At 40.3% G+C, this 17,226-nt stretch overlaps 1 protein-coding gene across 1 annotated transcript in view; it reads left to right on the top strand.

The window, feature by feature from the left end:
- DIPK1C (divergent protein kinase domain 1C) overlaps positions 1–17,226 on the top strand; it is an 84,873-nt gene that overhangs the window by 54,398 nt on the left and 13,249 nt on the right. Inside the window, exon 3 of the mRNA XM_040432447.1 lies at positions 4,701–4,865. Coding sequence (XP_040288381.1) covers positions 4,701–4,865 — 165 coding nt within the window. The remainder of the gene's footprint in view (positions 1–4,700; positions 4,866–17,226) is intronic.

Here is a 17,226-nt window from a genome sequence, read left to right as displayed (position 1 = left end):
ATGCAGTGGGTTATTCTTCAGTTTTTTTTCCACACATGTGACGAAAGAATGAAAGCCGTGTGGAAAACACAAGAACAGAATCACAGAAAACACTGGGGCAGATTTACTAATCTTGTAGATGGTATAAACTTAAGGTTATATTAGACGGGCAGATTTTCTGCCTGATGATTGCTAGTTAGCGATCATCTGCCAGTCTAATATTGCCGCCAATATTAACCCTTGTTCATCCGGCAGTCCAGATCTTTCAGCATGCTGAAAGATCAGGATTTGATGGCGGCATAACATGCTGTCTAATCACGATATGCCGCCGGCAAACTATTGTACAGAATGGGGAGGAGCGATGGCCTAGCGATCTCTCCTCCCCGTGTTGCTGAGGAGATTTCTGCGAGCAGGCGATTGCCGGAAGGGAACTCTTCCCTCCCGACAATCGTCTGTGTGATCGGGGTGTCTAATATACCCTTTAGACAGGCTGTCTGGACTTGCAACAAATTTATCACAGTGGCTTAGGCTGTGTGACAAATGTGGGGCATGACTAGACACTTTTGTCTAAGAGCCCTATTAGAACGCATGATTTTCGAGCCAATTATTGGGAACAAAAATTCATATGAATGCTTGTTCCTAATGATTGGTCTATATAATCGAGCAGCAAATCAGTCAACTCTCGTTTGTCGGCTGATAGACATTTTTCATTGGGATGAAAGATGCCCGATTATCAGCAGCATATCTCTCTGATTACACAGGGAGGTGCTGCCGATAATTAATTGTGGTAGTAATCATTCCTCCCACATTCAGTTTGTGTTGACCTGTGTAATCAGCACAAATGAGTGCTAATGGATGTGATATCATCCATCGACATTCTCAATGCCCGAACATTGTGCAGTGTAATATAGGCTTTACTCTACACCAACTATTCCTTGGCTAACTTTGAGTTAGAATTTTCCATTACAATTGTGACGCAATTTTCGAACAAAATGGTGCATCGTAGGCCATACTCCATTCCTAGTGAAGCCACGCTCCTTCCCATTAAGTCCAACCCCCTTTTACAAACCAGTCAGAAAAAATTCTAGAAACCCAGTTGCCACTTTTTTAGAATGATTCTAAACCTGGGCCACTGAATAGAACTGAAGCAAAACTGAGGAAACCATATCAGTTTTTTATTGACAGAACTTGCACGAGTTTAGTTTCACTCCTTAGCCATAATAGACTGACTGGGAAAAAAAGAAAGATTCATATGAATTTCCCGCATGATACTTTGGTAACACTTCAAATCATGCTGAGGAAAATGAAGAGGACTGCTAATGCTAGTTAAAGCTCGTTTATGTGTTAAACAGCTTTCAGAATATTTCTTCGTAATGGTCCCAGTAAGGATTGAGCTTAAAAGATTCTATTTGATGGAGAGAAAGCTGGATTATTGAAGCCTTGCTTCAATTAACATAATTAACGTATTGCTTGTTACACATTCCAGATCGTCCTTGGCTTCGCGTCCTGCATTTGTCTCACTTTGAGTATAATCAAAGCAACTCCATAGCAAACAGAAAGAAACCAATTCTAATTGCCTAATGGAAACATTATTCTGGTCCGTGAAAAATGGTGTTAGCCTAGAATAGTGCAGCATCTATCTTCAGTGTCTATTCAAATTCTCAGTTTTGAAATTGTGTCAGTGCTGTATAAAATAATGTGAAGTACCGTAATATCAATATGGATAGCAGAAGGACCCTGTTCTCTGAATTGCTGGGGCTCCTAGCTATCAGCCCTGTGATCAATACTTTATCATCTTCCTATGACAGATCATAAAACATCCTACAGCCAAAATGAAAATCTGACTGCAGCGTTTTATAAGTCTTTAAAGATCAGTGGCTTTAAGATATTAAAAGATCTAGGCTGCAATAGCTTACTTTATATACTGCTTACACATAGGGCCAGCCATCTATTCTAATCCCTGGTCCAGTGGTCCTTTGACTATATTTGGTTATTCAGTGGTCACTCCTAATGTGCCATTTGTTTAATAAGTATATACAGCTGTAGCCACCATTATTTTGACTGGCTTAAAGGGGTTGTTCACTCGTGAGGGCCTCAAGGGCAAATCCCCCAGAGTGACCAGATCTGTGGCTGGACCTGCTGAGGGAATGATACTTACCAGGAATGATTCCTTTCCAGGTCCGGCGACGCTGAAGGATCTTTCCAAGGAATGAACAACCCCTTTAACTCAACAAAAACACATTACAGTAATACAACAATTCCTGTTAAAGTGAACATCCTGGTGCAGCTGGTGTCAAAATAATGCTTGCTACATCTGTACCTACTGGTTTGGGTGAATACAAGGAGGAGAGGTGCTTAGTGCCCATAGTAAGCAATCAGGTCTCCTGAATATACTTCCTGGTATGTTGCTCATGGGGTAGCATTCAGTGCCAGTGGCACCCCTGTATTACCACTCTGTTCTCAAAGATGCACTTGTGTGCTCCAACCATTCTATAAAAGAGGAGGCAGAGGCACTCTAGCAATTACCAAGGGCCCCTATGTTCTCCTGATTTGTCTGGGTTTCAGGGGTTAGATCACACATTGAAGGCCTATCCTAATGATTGACCATTAATGTTATACCTTTGAAAATATCTTTAATATGGCCAGTCACCCATAAGAATCCATAAATAATAACCTTTATGGTATATAAAGCAATAAATAGTTGGCCTAGGAGGTATTTGAGGGCTTCACAGTTTTTCTTATGGTTGTACAGAATTCTCAATTTACCTGATCACCTGCCTGGGGATTGCAGCTGAAGAGATAAATGAAGCTGTTGTGGAACACACCGCACCTGGGTGCTTAGATACAAAATACACCAGGGAAATAATAAAAAATATCACAAACTCAGTGATCTAACTAGAGGGGCTGCAGCAGTAGCAACCAGGCCCATAATCCAGTGTGTCCACAGGCTCCGAAGCCACTTCAGAGCCATGCCTACAAGGTCCTGAAGCTATCATGTATCAGGACTTTGTGTGCGACTGCTAGGGATGAGCTAAGAGGATCAGGCGGGACACATGCACAGGATGTCAGGCAGAAATATGGGGTGGGAGCAGGCAACATGTATTGTCAGCCGAACCCACCGAGAATGCATTGAAGTTAATATTTTCAAGCAATCCTTTTTTTGTTTTGCGAGGGAGATGTCTGGCTGTGGCTTTTGCCTCTCTTCCCGTTGAATACATAGACATTTTTGGCTGAACCAAATGTATATGTGTATGGGGAGTCGGGAGAGATAGATTTGGAGAATGATCGTTCAGCCGACAGCTATTGAATGTGTACGGCAGCTTTAAGAACCAGTCACAGCTGACAGCTCCTGCATATAGCCTATTCTAGGTTTATGTGCGGACCCTGCAGAAATGTCTACTCTAGGAGTGAGCAAAGGCTTCAGTGAGGTGGGCCCTATTCAAAAGTTTGGTATAGGACCGAACACTTTCTAGCAGAGCCCCAGCACAAAATCGAAGGAATTTCACATTAAAACCAGTTCGCGACATTTCAGTCTTAGAAATCCCCTTAAACATTGTATGTCAGGTCAAGGTGTCATTAGCGTCCCAACTGTATTTTTGGGGTACAAAACATTGCATGTCCTTTATAAGTCAGGCACTTGTCTGCTACATTATAAACTACTCCAATAAACTATTTATACGTAAATATGCACAAGAAAGAATGGAAAAAGTTACATATAGGTTAAGTCAGTGACACATAAAAATATTGGAATCATTGTGTACACATACACAGTAGATAAAGCTGAAAGTTAGCTTGTATAATCAGTAAAATCTTCTCACTTGAGATGTTGTCATCATTCTGGAATTTCAGCTGCTCATCTTGGAAAGCGAAGCTTGGCCCAGTTTATGACCCTAAGCTGCACGTAACATCGGTTTACATACAGAATACTCTACACTATACTAATTGCAATATGGTCACAAGCAAAACAGTTCCAAATAAGAACTCAAGCTTCTAATGGCCAGGGCTGGACCAAACATTACACTATGTTGCCTTTGTAAAAAAGGGTCTGGAGGGAGAAATTTATCATGCAGTGAAACCTCTTTGTGAAGACTTTACATTTCATGATGTGCTAATATACTGTGCATGCTGGCAAGCTACTTTGGGAGGACCATCGCTCTAGTAAACAATTTTTCGAGAAGTTTTCCGTAGACGTCCTAAATATGTTTTACTCTAGAAGGAACTGGGTTTCAATGATTACTCATGAAACCGGTTCAACGGTTTTGCATGCCAAAAGCTCAACAGAGAATGGTGCCGTGACCATTAGATACCAAGTGACATCTCTTTTGAGAAAAGTAAGACTTGCAATATACAGTAATACAGATTCTGATATAGAGTCATCTATATTGATAGTTGTATTGTCCAATAGGTCTCTCTCAAGGGTAATTTAGAAAGTGGAAGGTTCTTTAATCTACAGTTTCCAGCAAAAAGCACTCAGCAGAATTTGATCCTGTTCATGGCTGACAGACATTCAATGGACATCATATTCTCTGTTGTATAAATGGTTATATTATACCTTCTTTCTCAGTGCACATGAAATGTAAAAAACAGACCTACTATTCACCTCACCTAGTAAAGTTCAAAATCAATGATTCTTTCATATCGTAGACCAAGGAATGTGACATGTAAAGGTTGTCATGAAGAATAAAAATGACTAAGTCTTTCATTTATGTTATTGGTTGCAGGTGGTGGCCATTGATATGGATATGGTATTTTTTGAACCCAAAATGCGGAACATACTGGAGCAGAAATGTACATCTGATAAAGACTGCAATTTCTTTGACTGTTTTTCAACTTGTGATTTAAAGACTTTCATGTGTGGAGCACAAAGAGAGAACAGTAATCTACAAGTAAGTGGTTCACAAGTAAAGTACAGATGTCTTTTGTATTACTTGACCTTGCACATCTTCCCAATAATGATTCACTACAGATTTAAGGGTCGTTTTCATTGAAGTTGTCATTTGGCTGAAATGTGAAGCTTTAAAAAGAGAAAATAACTCTTGTTTCTCAAAGGAAAGCTAAATCTTAGTTCTGGAAACAAACCTTTATGATAAAAAAAAATGGGGCCATCTCCTCCTATCTCACTTCATTTTAGATGAGGGTCATCAGAGGAGACAGGAGTTAGTTTAAGGAGTGGTGAATAGTTTATCTGGTCTCTTACTGCCAAAAGTGTGATTTAATACTACATCTTTTTTCATTTTTTGTTGGTGTGTTTTTGTTTAGTTTTTTAGCAAAAATCACCATGGCCAGATGTTACATGATGGCCAGTAGGAAGTATATGTCCTGTGTGTATATTTATGTCCCAAGGTAGGATCAATCACATACAGAGCCATAGTTCTGAGAATAAAAAGAACCACCTATATCATATTATTGCCAAAGCTGCAACACCCATAGGGTGTGGCTATGTGCAGGACTTTTTATAAAGTTTTTGAAGCCAAAACCAGGAGTGGATAAAAAAAAAAAGAGAAGTAGTATCTTTCCTTAATACTTATTCTCCTTTTATGATGCACACTCACTTGAGTTTGATTCAAAAACTACATATAAAACCTGCACATGTGGCTGTACTCTTACTCTACTCTCAGTTCATCTGCAAAACATGAAAGGTGTCCGCAGGCAAGGATTAATAATGCTGGGCTTCCATTAATGGGAATAAACAAACAGCATGTTATTTCATGTAATGTGCCGCTTGCCTTTTTCAATAGTAAAACAGTTCTGGGAACATTTATAATCCAGAAATACGCCTATATTAGCTGTATTTCTGGCACAGATTGCCGCAATCTGTGACTTTTCCCCGCCAGCAGGCCCATCTCATTCATCATTTTCTAGCCTGTTTTAGGCGTAGAAAATGGTCTATATGTAAGTCAGCAAGGAAGCTGTCTTACATTTAGACTGGTGCTGGATGTAGAGGTCTGCTTATTAAGACCCCTTTATGTTTTTAGAAAAATCACAATCCCACTAAAAACTAATGCTAGCAGAGTTGTTTTAGTTAGGTTTACATGCAGCATACCACTGTATTGGGTAAACCCAGAATAATTGACACCTGTTTAACTACACCCCTGATAGTTGTGCATTTACCATCCTTAAAGGGGTTTTCCGGGTTCAGGACCAATTTATGGTTATAAGCTGCTCTTTATTTATAGACTACATTAAGTGGAGCATAGGAGCATTTCCTTGCTCTGATGCTCCCCCTTGTCACGCTGCATTGCACAGAGCAAGGATCTGTTTGTTTTGTGCCTGTTACATACTGGGCTTCTCATCACTATGCTAAGCAGAGACTTCTACCTAGCAGTGAGCCTGGTGATCTTACCGTCACAGAGGGGTGTTCTCCAATGCTGCCAACTATGCCCGGTACGTCACCAGCACAAAACAATCAGATCCTAGCTCTGTGCGATGCAGCGTGACAAGGGAGCATCGGAGCAAGGAAATGCTCCTATGCTCCACTCATATGTAGTCTATAAATAAAGAGCAGCTTATAATCAAGAATCGGCCCTGACCCATAAAAAAACCCTTTAAGTACAAATAATAAGGTACAGATGAAGAAATGGATTCTAAACTAATCAAATTTGTTACAAATTTCCCAAAAACATCAAATCCAAAGCTTTTGGGATTCGTTTTACTCAAATCAATCAAAATGACAATTCTCAATTTTACAGTTCAAAAGACACTTCATATGGCATTTCTCACTGTTCTTTAACAAAGAAAATTCCAGTAGTGCAGTGTGTTTTTATACAGGCGTTTTTTTGTCATTGGCTACCATGTATTTACCCATATACTGTATATTGCTGTCACTGTCATTTACTAACGCTGTCTTGACCGTTACAATCTTGAAAAGGGTTGGATACAGATTTGGCTAAAAATTCCTGTCCAATAGGGTGGGTTCACATTACGTTTTTCCCTTTCCGTTTAATGTATACAAAAAACGTGTACGTTAAAAGCATGCCTCAGACTGATGCCATACAGTGGCATCCGTTCCCCATAGAGTTCCACTGTAAAAAAAAAAGTATACATTTTTTTTACTATAAAAAAAAAAAAAAAAGTATACTTTTTTTTACCAGACTGTGCAGGATACAAGAACGTGGTGTGCTGCGTTTTTGTACCTTTTTTTTTTCCTGATGTGTATGTCAAACAGAGACATAAAATGTGATGTGAAGCCACACTAACACCTGAATTATCTTTTCAATCAATGTACCCATGGTTAAAAGCTATTATAAATCTATCCTTTATATCATCACGGTAGACTCTTTGCAGCTCTCCATGTGTCATTTAAAATAGCCTTCAAGTTCTGGGAATCACAGTACTATATATATAAAATTCATTCACCTTTGTTAGTGAGAGCACTGGTGGCCATTGTGTTACTAGAGCAATAATACTTTCTAACAGTATGGTTTTCTTTACATCTTTAGTTTTTATTGTATCCTTAAAAGTCAGACCACAAAAAGTATTTAGGCCTAAGTTTTACAATAAAAACACAAATTCATACTTTTGACACGTATATACACTGTATATATATATATATATGTTGTGGGAATTTGCTCTGGTAGACAGGCTTGCGGACGCAGTAAAGAGGCAACGACAACGTCTTTAACTTAAAGGGGTTATCCGAGTTAACTTAACCTTATCTTTATGGCTTTATTTCTCCTATACCTTAGTTTTCCTAAATCACATACTGTACCTATCTTGTGCCGTTTCTCTGCTACACTAAACAGTCATGTGACCGCCCACGTCATCAGCTGTGACGTTCCGTTGACATGGAGCTCTCTGCTTGTCGGAGTGACTAAGCCATGTCAACGGAACGTCATCAGCCTTGGCCACGCCCCCACCTCTCTGCATTACAGTCCGTGCGGCTGTGAGTTGATCGCGCATGCGCGATCCTCACTTGTGCCGCGGCTACCTCCAACTTTCTAACTGCGGCTAATAGCTCAACCCCTCCCACAAATATAACAGATCAACCCCTCCCACAAATATTCATGAGGGAGAGATGAGTCATTGTTGTTACTGCTGCATGTAAACACAGCAATAACAGAACCTGGAAAAGGTGTAAGAATCGTTCTTTTTTCAAAAAATCAAGCTTGACTAATGTATATGTATATCCTGATTAATTTTGTTAGGTTTTATTTTTTTTCCCATAACTCGGATAACCCCTTTAAACAGTTCGGTGTTTATTCACACATAAGGATAAGCAAAACAAAAAGTCAGTTTCAAGGAAAACAGTGACCTTGAGTCTGGTGTTTGTTCACACCATGCAGAAATGCAGAAGTCCTTGGACATAGCAGAAACCACCTGCTCTCACGCCAACAAGGTAGCAGGCCTTTACCCAGGGCCAAACTCCCAGGTCCCAACACAGAGAATGACAGAGCTTCACTGTCAGAGAGGAGTAAATTCCCACCACCTGACAGTGCTGCTTGTGTTTTATAGCCCAAACCAAGACCCGGCCTGGAACGTGGGAAGCAGCCACCCACCCTGCACTTTGGCTGCTCCCAGTAAGAGCTGGCCCGGATCGGCTTTACAGCCATACTAAATAGCAAAACCATGTCAGCTAGCACTAGCTGCCACTGACATGAAATTACCGGCTCTTACATCACCGAGGCCAGGAATCTCTGTGACACATACCTTCCGTCAATGAGGGACCTTTGCGCCTTTCTACAATATATATATATATATACACTCACCTAAAGAATTATTAGGAACACCTGTTCTATTTCTCATTAATGCGATTATCTAGTCAACCAATCACATGGCAGTTGCTTCAATGAATTTAGGGGGGTGGTCCTGGTCAAGACAATCTCCTGAACTCCAAACTGAATGTCAGAATGGGAAAGAAAGGTGATTTAAGCAATTTTGAGCTTGGCATGGTTGTTGGTGCCAGACGGGCCGGTCTGAGTATTTCACAATCTGCTCAGTTACTGGGATTTTCACGCACAACCATTTCTAGGGTTTACAAAGAATGGTGTGAAAAGGGAAAAACATCCAGTATGCGGCAGTCCTGTGGGCAAAAATGCCTTGTGGATGCTAGAGGTCAGAGGAGAATGGGCCGACTGATTCAAGCTGATAGAAGAGCAACGTTGACTGAAATAACCACTCATTACAACCGAGGTATGCAGCAAAGCATTTGTGAAGCCACAACACGCACAACCTTGAGGCGGATGGGCTACAACAGCAGAAGACCCCACCGGGTACCACTCATCTCCACTACAAATAGGAAAGAGAGGCTACAATTTGCACGAGCTCACCAAAATTGGCCTGTTGAAGAAAGGAAAAATGTTGCCTGGTCTGATGAGTCTCGATTTCTGTTGAGACATTCAAATGGTAGAGTCCAAATTTGGCGTAAACAGAATGAGAGCATGTATCCATCATGCCTTGTTACCAATGTGCAGGCTGGTGGTGATGGTGTAATGGTGTGGGGGATGTTTTCTGGGCACACTTTAGGCCCTTTAGTGCCAATTGGGCATCGTTTAAATGCCACGGGCTACCTGAGCATTGTTTCTGACCATGTCCATCCCTTCATGACCACCATGTACCCATCCTCTGATGGCTATTTCCAGCAGGATAATGCACCATGTCACAAAGCTCGAATCATTTCAAATTGGTTTCTTGAACATGACAATGAGTTCACTGTACTAAAATGGCCCCCACAGTCACCAGATCTCAACCCAATAGAGCATCTTTGGGATGTGGTGGAACGGGAGCTTCGTGCCCTGGATGTGCATCCCTCAAATCTCCATCAACTGCAAGATGCTATCCTATCAATATGGGCCAACATTTCTAAAGAATGCTATCAGCACCTTGTTGAATCAATGCCACGTAGAATTAAGGCAGTTCTGAAGGCAAAAGGGGGTCCAACACCGTATTCGTATGGTGTTCCTAATAATTCTTTAGGTGAGTGTATATATATATATATATATATACAGTACAGACCAAAAGTTTGGACACACCTTCTCATTCAAAGAGTTTTCTTTATTTTCATGACTATGAAGGCATCAAAACTATGAATAAACACATGTGGAATTATATACATAACAAACAAGTGTGAAACAACTGAAAATATGTCATATTCTAGGTTCTTCAAAGTAGCCACCTTTTGCTTTGATTACTGCTTTGCACACTCTTGGCATTCTCTTGATGAGCTTCAAGAGGTAGTCCCCTGAAATGGTCTTCCAACAGTCTTGAAGGAGTTCCCAGAGATGCTTAGCACTTGTTGGCCCTTTTGCCTTCACTCTGCGGTCCAGCTCACACCAAACCATCTCGATTGGGTTCAGGTCCGGTGACTGTGGAGGCCAGGTCATCTGGCGCAGCACCCCATCACTCTCCTTCATGGTCAAATACCCCTTACTTTCAAAGTTTTCCCAATTTTTCGGCTGACTGACTAACCTTCATTTCTTAAAGTAATGATGGCCACTCGTTTTTCTTTACTTAGCTGCTTTTTTTCTTGCCATAATACCAATTCTAACAGTCTATTCAGTAGGACTATCAGCTGTGTATCCACCTGACTTCTCCTCAATGCAACTGATGGTCCCAACCCCATTTTTAAGGCAAGAAATCCCACTTATTAAACCTGACAGGGCACACCTGTGAAGTGAAAACCATTTTAGGGGACTACCTCTTGAAGCTCATCAAGAGAATGCCAAGAGTGTGCTAAGCAGTAATCAAACAAAAGGTGGCTACTTTGAAGAACCTAGAATATGACATATTTTCAGTTGTTTCACACTTGTTTGTTATGTATATAATTCCACATGTGTTAATTCATAGTTTTGATGCCTTCAATGTGAATCTACAATTTTCATAGTCATGAAAATAAAGAAAACTCTTTGAATGAGAAGGTGTGTCCAAACTTTTGGTCTGTACTGTGTATATATATATATATATATATATATATACTTGCAAATACCGCAGCAGCACAGTCTGATTGTGTGCAGATACATAGATGATGTGTTTGTCATTTGGAATGGCACTGAGGAAGAGTTGGCTGAGTTTCACCATTTTCTCAATGGGATGGACCCTGAGATTCAGTTTACCCTTACTTACTCCACCGAGCAGGTTCAATTTCTGGACACCATGGTAAAGATTCAGGAGAATAAGTTAATGACTGATCTTTTTACTAAACTAACTGATTGCAACAAACTATTAAGATATGAGAGTTGTCACCTGCGCTCCATGATCAAATCGTTGCCACCTAGCCAATTCCTCCATGTTCAGCGAATTGTAAGGGATCCAGAAGTATGTGATCTTAGATTGTCAGAGATGTCTGATAAATTTACCCGTAGAGGTTACCCCAAAAAGTTGGTCCAGAGACATCTGGACACTTTGGGGTCTAACCACTCTGAGGTAATTAACAAACATATCCCTGATAGGGTACCGTTCATTTCCACATATACAGAAGGTAGTTACCAAATAGCAGGGGTAATTAATTGGTTAGAGCGGATGTGGCTGGTGATAAAACATTTATTCAGACATATATAGGTCCTAAAAGAAATGGATGTTATCCATGTTTAAGCTGCGTCAATTGCAGCTATATGTTGAAAGGAGACAAATTTATACATCCCACGTTGAAGACCCAGTTCGAGATCCACCACTTTTTGACATGCAACAGTGCATTTGTTATATATCTACTGCTGTGTCCGTGTGGTCTCCTCTATGTTGGAGAGACCACTTTGGATGTAAAGACCAGGTTTAACTAACACAGGTACGCGATACAACAGAAAAGGAAGGATCTCCCTGTGTCCAAGCATTTTGCGGATGTTGGGCACAGGGAGAAGGATCTCAAATTTAGGATTATCGATCATATTCCCCTTCTTAAAAGAGGAGGTAATAGAGAGTTATTATTAAAACAGCGCAAAATAGTATGGATCCACCGGTTGCGCACACTTAAGCCAGATGGCTTGAATACGGAATGTAGATGGGATTTACGTAGTTAGGAGGTGCAGTCGACTCCGAGAGTGTGGGGGATCTGATTTGTTCAGCCTGTTATTGGAAATATGCAACAGTGTTAACCTTTGACATGCTGACCTGATTTTTTTCTTCTTCTATCTTTTATAGAACTCTTGGGTATACTAAAGGCCCTTTGTCTTCTTTTAGCTAGCGAAGCCGGAAGTGGTTCCTTGTTTCCGCGAATATGGCCTTATTTACCATAAGAAGAAATTGTGGACATCAGTGGTCACATCTGGGAGTGTGCTGTACTTCGTATGATGATAATTTTGGATGAGCAGATGACGTTTTGATGTCTACAGTGGTGGTGATCGAATGTCCGTGGGGCTGATCATAGTATATACTTTGACAGTCTTCATAAATATAATAAGAGTGGATGGAGCTTGATTGCTCCCCTCTTAAGTGACACCATGATACACTGTAGTATAGAGGGAAGGGTTAATCCCACCTCTGCCACCTGTAGGAGTTGATTTGAATGTGGGGATTATGGGGGACACGGTATTGGACCTCTAATTGCCCACTGGTGGCCTGGAGGTCAACAGTCTGGTCCATGTGTTAAGCAGGGACACCATGATGGTTGCCCCTAATAACACAAGACGTGCCCCCATGCTTTCCTGAAGTTCATGGATATGTTTGATATGATTGGATTCATGTTCGCTATATGCGATCATCTAGATGCTCCCACTGATGTCTGATTTGGAGTGTGTATATATACATTCTGTGTCACTATGGCACTGGACGTCCCCTCTGTTGCTGGTTGGATGCCGCTGAGTCACATGGTCCGCTCCCTCCTCTCCTTGCGATATGAGCGTTGCGTTCCACGTCACTACGCCGCAGATCGGGTGAGCGTGTGAACGTGGTTACGCAGCCGGAGCTGGGGAGAACGGGACTGACTGTCGGGCTCGGCGCATGCGCACAGTGCGGATGGAGACGGCAGATACTCGCGGCTACACTGAACCACCAATGGTATGCGATGCTATTTTAATATATTAATGGGATACGGCTGTATCATTTTTGTTATAGATTATGGCTTTTAACCCTTTCATTACTTGGACCAAGCTCTTTTGCACATTTACATTTTTATACAGGCCTTTGAATCCATAATTGGGATATGAGAGGATTAATGTATACTTACAGCACTTTTGTTTTACACCTTACTCAACTACTTTATTCAACTATTGATGTTTTTTATGTATTTTTGTGACCAAATGTATTTATTGTAATTGATTGTGATGTCACGTGATTGAGCACTTTTTGCATCATGTGGTTTTACTAATTTGTATCATGTGATTTGATTGCACCTGTTTTTGGGTATATATACCCTGTGATTACACTGTTGTATAGCTTGACAAAGGCCTCATTGAGTAGGCCGAAATGTTACTGGGGGATTAAAGTTTGGGGTCTTCACCCTTTCACGCTATTCTGAACTGCCGCCTCGTTTTTTGGGATATATATATATATATATATACACACAGTTGAAACCAGAAGTTTACATACACTATATAAAAAGACACATATGCATGTTTTTCTCAATATCTGACATGAAATCAGAATAAACTTTTCCTGTTTTTGGTCAATTAGGATTACCATAATTATTATTATTTGCCAAATGCCAGAATAATGAGAGAGAGAAGGTTTTAAGGCATTTTTATTACTTTCTGCAATGTCAAAAGTTTACATACACTAAGATTACTATGCCTTTAAACATTTCTGGACTGCCCATATGATGATGTCATGTGTTTGGAAGCTTCTGTTAGGTTTGTTGGCAACATCCCAGTTAATTAGAGACACACCTGTGAATGTATTTAAATGCACACCTGAAACACATTGCTTCTTTGTGTAGCATCATGGGAAAGTCTAAAGAAATCAGCCAAGATATCAGGAAGAGAATTGTGGACTTGCACAAGTCTGGCTCAACCTTGGGTGCAATTTCAAGATACCTGAAGGTGTCTCGTTTATCTGAATAAACAATTATATGCAAGTACAAACAAGATGGGAATGTCCAGCCATCATACCGCTCAGGAAGGAGACGGGTTCTGTGTCCCAGAGATGAACGTGCTTTAGTTCGACATGTGCATATCAACCCAAGAACAAAAGCAAAAGACCTTGTGAAGATGATGGCGGAAGCTGGTAAGATTGTATCAATATCCACAGTGAAACGAGTATTGTATCAACATGGGCTGACAGGCCACTCTGCCAGGAAGAAGCCATTACTCCAAAAGAAACAAAAAACAGACAGATTTATGTTTGCAAATGCACACAGGAACAAAGACCTACATTTTTGGAGACATGTCCTGTGGTCTGACAAAACTAAAATTGAACTTTTTGGCCATAATGACCATCGTTTTGTTTGGAGGAAAAAGGGAGAAGCTTGGAAGCTTAAGAACACCAACCCAACTGTGAACCACGAGGGTGGCAGCATCATGTTGTGGGGTTGTTTTGCTGCAGGAGGGACTAGTGCACTTCACAAAATAGATGGCATCATGAGGAAAGAAGATTATGTGGAAATACAGAAGCAACATCTCAAGATATTAGCCAGGAAGTTAAAGCTTGGATCTTCCAAATGGACAATGACCCGAAGCATACTGCCAAACTGGTTACAAAGTGGCTTAAGGATAACAAAGTCAATGTTTTGGAGTGGCCATCACAAAGCCCTGATCTCAATCCTATTAAAAATGTATGGGCAAAGCTGAAAAGGCAGGTGCGAGCAGGGAGACCAACAAACATGGCTCAGTTACACCAGTTTTGTCAGGAGGAATGGGCCGAAATTCCGACCAACTATTGTGAGAAGCCTGTGGTAGGATATACAAAACGTTTGACCCAAGTCATACAGTTTAAGGGCAATGGTACCAAATAGTAATGAAATGTACAGTACAGACCAAAAGTTTGGACACACCTTCTCATTCAAAGAGTTTTCTTTATTTTCATGACTATGAAAATTGTAGATTCACACTGAAGGCATCAAAACTATGGCATCCACACATGTGGAATTATATACATAACAAACAAGTGTGAAACAACTGAAACTATGTCATTTTCTAGGTTCTTCAAAGTAGCCACCTTTTGCTTTGATTACTGCTTTGCACACTCTTGGCATTCTCTTGATGAGCTTCAAGAGGTAGTCCCCTGAAATGGTTTTCACTTCACAGGTGTGCCCTGTCAGGTTTAATAAGTGGGATTTCTTAACTTATAAATAATAGGGTTGGGACCATCAGTTGCGTTGAGGAGAAGTCAGGTGGATACACATCTGATAGTCCTACTGAATAGACTGTTAGAATTTGTATTATGGCAAGAAAAAATCAGCTAAGTAAAGAAAAACGAGTGGCCATCATTACTTTAAGAAATGAAGGTCAGTCAGTCAGCCAAAAAATTGGGAAAACTTTGAAAGTAAGGGGTATTTGACCATGAAGGAGAGTGATGGGGTGCTGCGCCAGATGACCTGGCCTCCACAGTCACTGGACCTGAACCCAATCGAGATGGTTTGGGGTGAGCTGGACCGCAGAGTGAAGGCAAAAGGGCCAACAAGTGCTAAGCATCTCTGGGAACTCCTTCAAGACTGTTGGAAGACCATTTCAGGGGACTACCTCTTGAAGCTCATCAAGAGTGTGCAAAGCAGTAATCAAAGCAAAAGGTGGCTACTTTGAAGAACCTAGAATATGACATATTTTCAGTTGTTTCACACTTGTTTGTTATGTATATAATTCCACATGTATTAATTCATAGTTTTGATGCCTTCATAGTCATGAAAATAAAGAAAACTCTTTGAATGAGAAGGTGTGTCCAAACTTTTGGTCTGTACGGTATGTAAACTTTTGACATTGCAGAAAGTAATAAAATGCCTTAAAACATTATCTCTCTCATTATTCTGGCATTTGGCAAATAATAATAATTATGGTAATTCAAAATGACCAAAAACAGGAAAGGTTTATTCTGATTTCATGTCAGATATTGAGAAAAACATGCATGTGTCTTTTTATATAGTGTATGTAAACTTCTGGTTTCAACTGTATATACAGTATATAATGACCACACACATATGGCATATACTGCATACTACTTTATCACAAAGCTTTATATTACTGCATCTTGCCCTCTTGTAGAGAAACAGAGCATCAGGTCGATACGCTGCCCACTCATCACTTCTATTCAATCCATGCTGTTTATGGATTATGTTAAGACTTCCTAAGCACACATTCGCTGTACTTTTGGCCTCCAGGCTCTGGTTAATATCATATTAAAATCAGTTTTTCTGAAACTATTTGGAAATCAGCCCAGATGTATAGAAATGGCTCAGCTATTAGCCACCATTAGCTGCCTGCGGTGATATTTCATACAAGGCACTTTATATTTAGCTGAAAATAAAGCTTCCTCAACCATTGCTACACTACAGGCTATAATTTGAAAATGGATACGTAAAGCAACAACAGCAATCCACTTAATTATATGTGGCTGAAGAATATATACAAAGGTAACACATTGGGAAGTTCATAGCAAAAACATTGCATGGAAAAATCTCATAATCATGGGTTTTCCCAGGGCATGTCCTGCAGAAAGTCGCAGAAGTAGAATGTTCTGTATTTATCAAGGTAACCATACATAGAAACAGTTGAAAAATAAGCTGATCACAGTGTATGCCACTGCTGGAGCCTCCAGCAATGTAACTTAGCAGCAAGTACCCCATACCCCTGCGGCTCCATCACAAGGCAAACTGAGGCACTACATGCTATCATACAGATGTGCTGGGTCCTCCAGAGACATAGGCTGTTTTTGTAGCTGCTCTTCTCTATGGACGATTTATGACCTAAAAGAATTTGAATTTGTGTAATAAAAAAGATATATTCTCTGTTAAAGGAGGTATCCCATAAATTAGAAAAATATAAATATCTGGAGTAATATTCTCCATTATTTTAACTATAGCAATGCAAAAAAGGCTGCTCTCCAGTGTCATTTTCAGCTTATTCTTCCTTTTTACTCACATGATCTGGAGGACCTCTCATCAAGCAACTGCAACCCCAGAAGTGCACTGAAAAAAGGGAAAAAAAGACAAGTCTACAAAAAAATTTTTTTGTTTTTTTTAAAGCAAAATCCAATAATCTTGACTTTTTAAGCCTACTTTTGTAGCTGTTATTGCCACTTATGTAAACAGCACGGACAAAATGTAACATTTTGATTTGCAGACAGTTGGTACTTTCTTGTAGTTTATTAACAGCTGAAGGTTAATCGCTGTTTTTATACAGGGCATATCTTTGATCTGCACATCCAATTAGGGTGGGAAAGGAAGGTACTTAA

This window comes from Bufo bufo, chromosome 5 (genome assembly GCF_905171765.1).
Source record: "Bufo bufo chromosome 5, aBufBuf1.1, whole genome shotgun sequence".
In the NCBI taxonomy this organism is placed as follows: domain Eukaryota; kingdom Metazoa; phylum Chordata; class Amphibia; order Anura; family Bufonidae; genus Bufo; species Bufo bufo.
The sequence above is the reverse complement of the archived record's forward strand: the minus strand, read 5'-3'. Positions and strand labels throughout refer to the sequence as shown.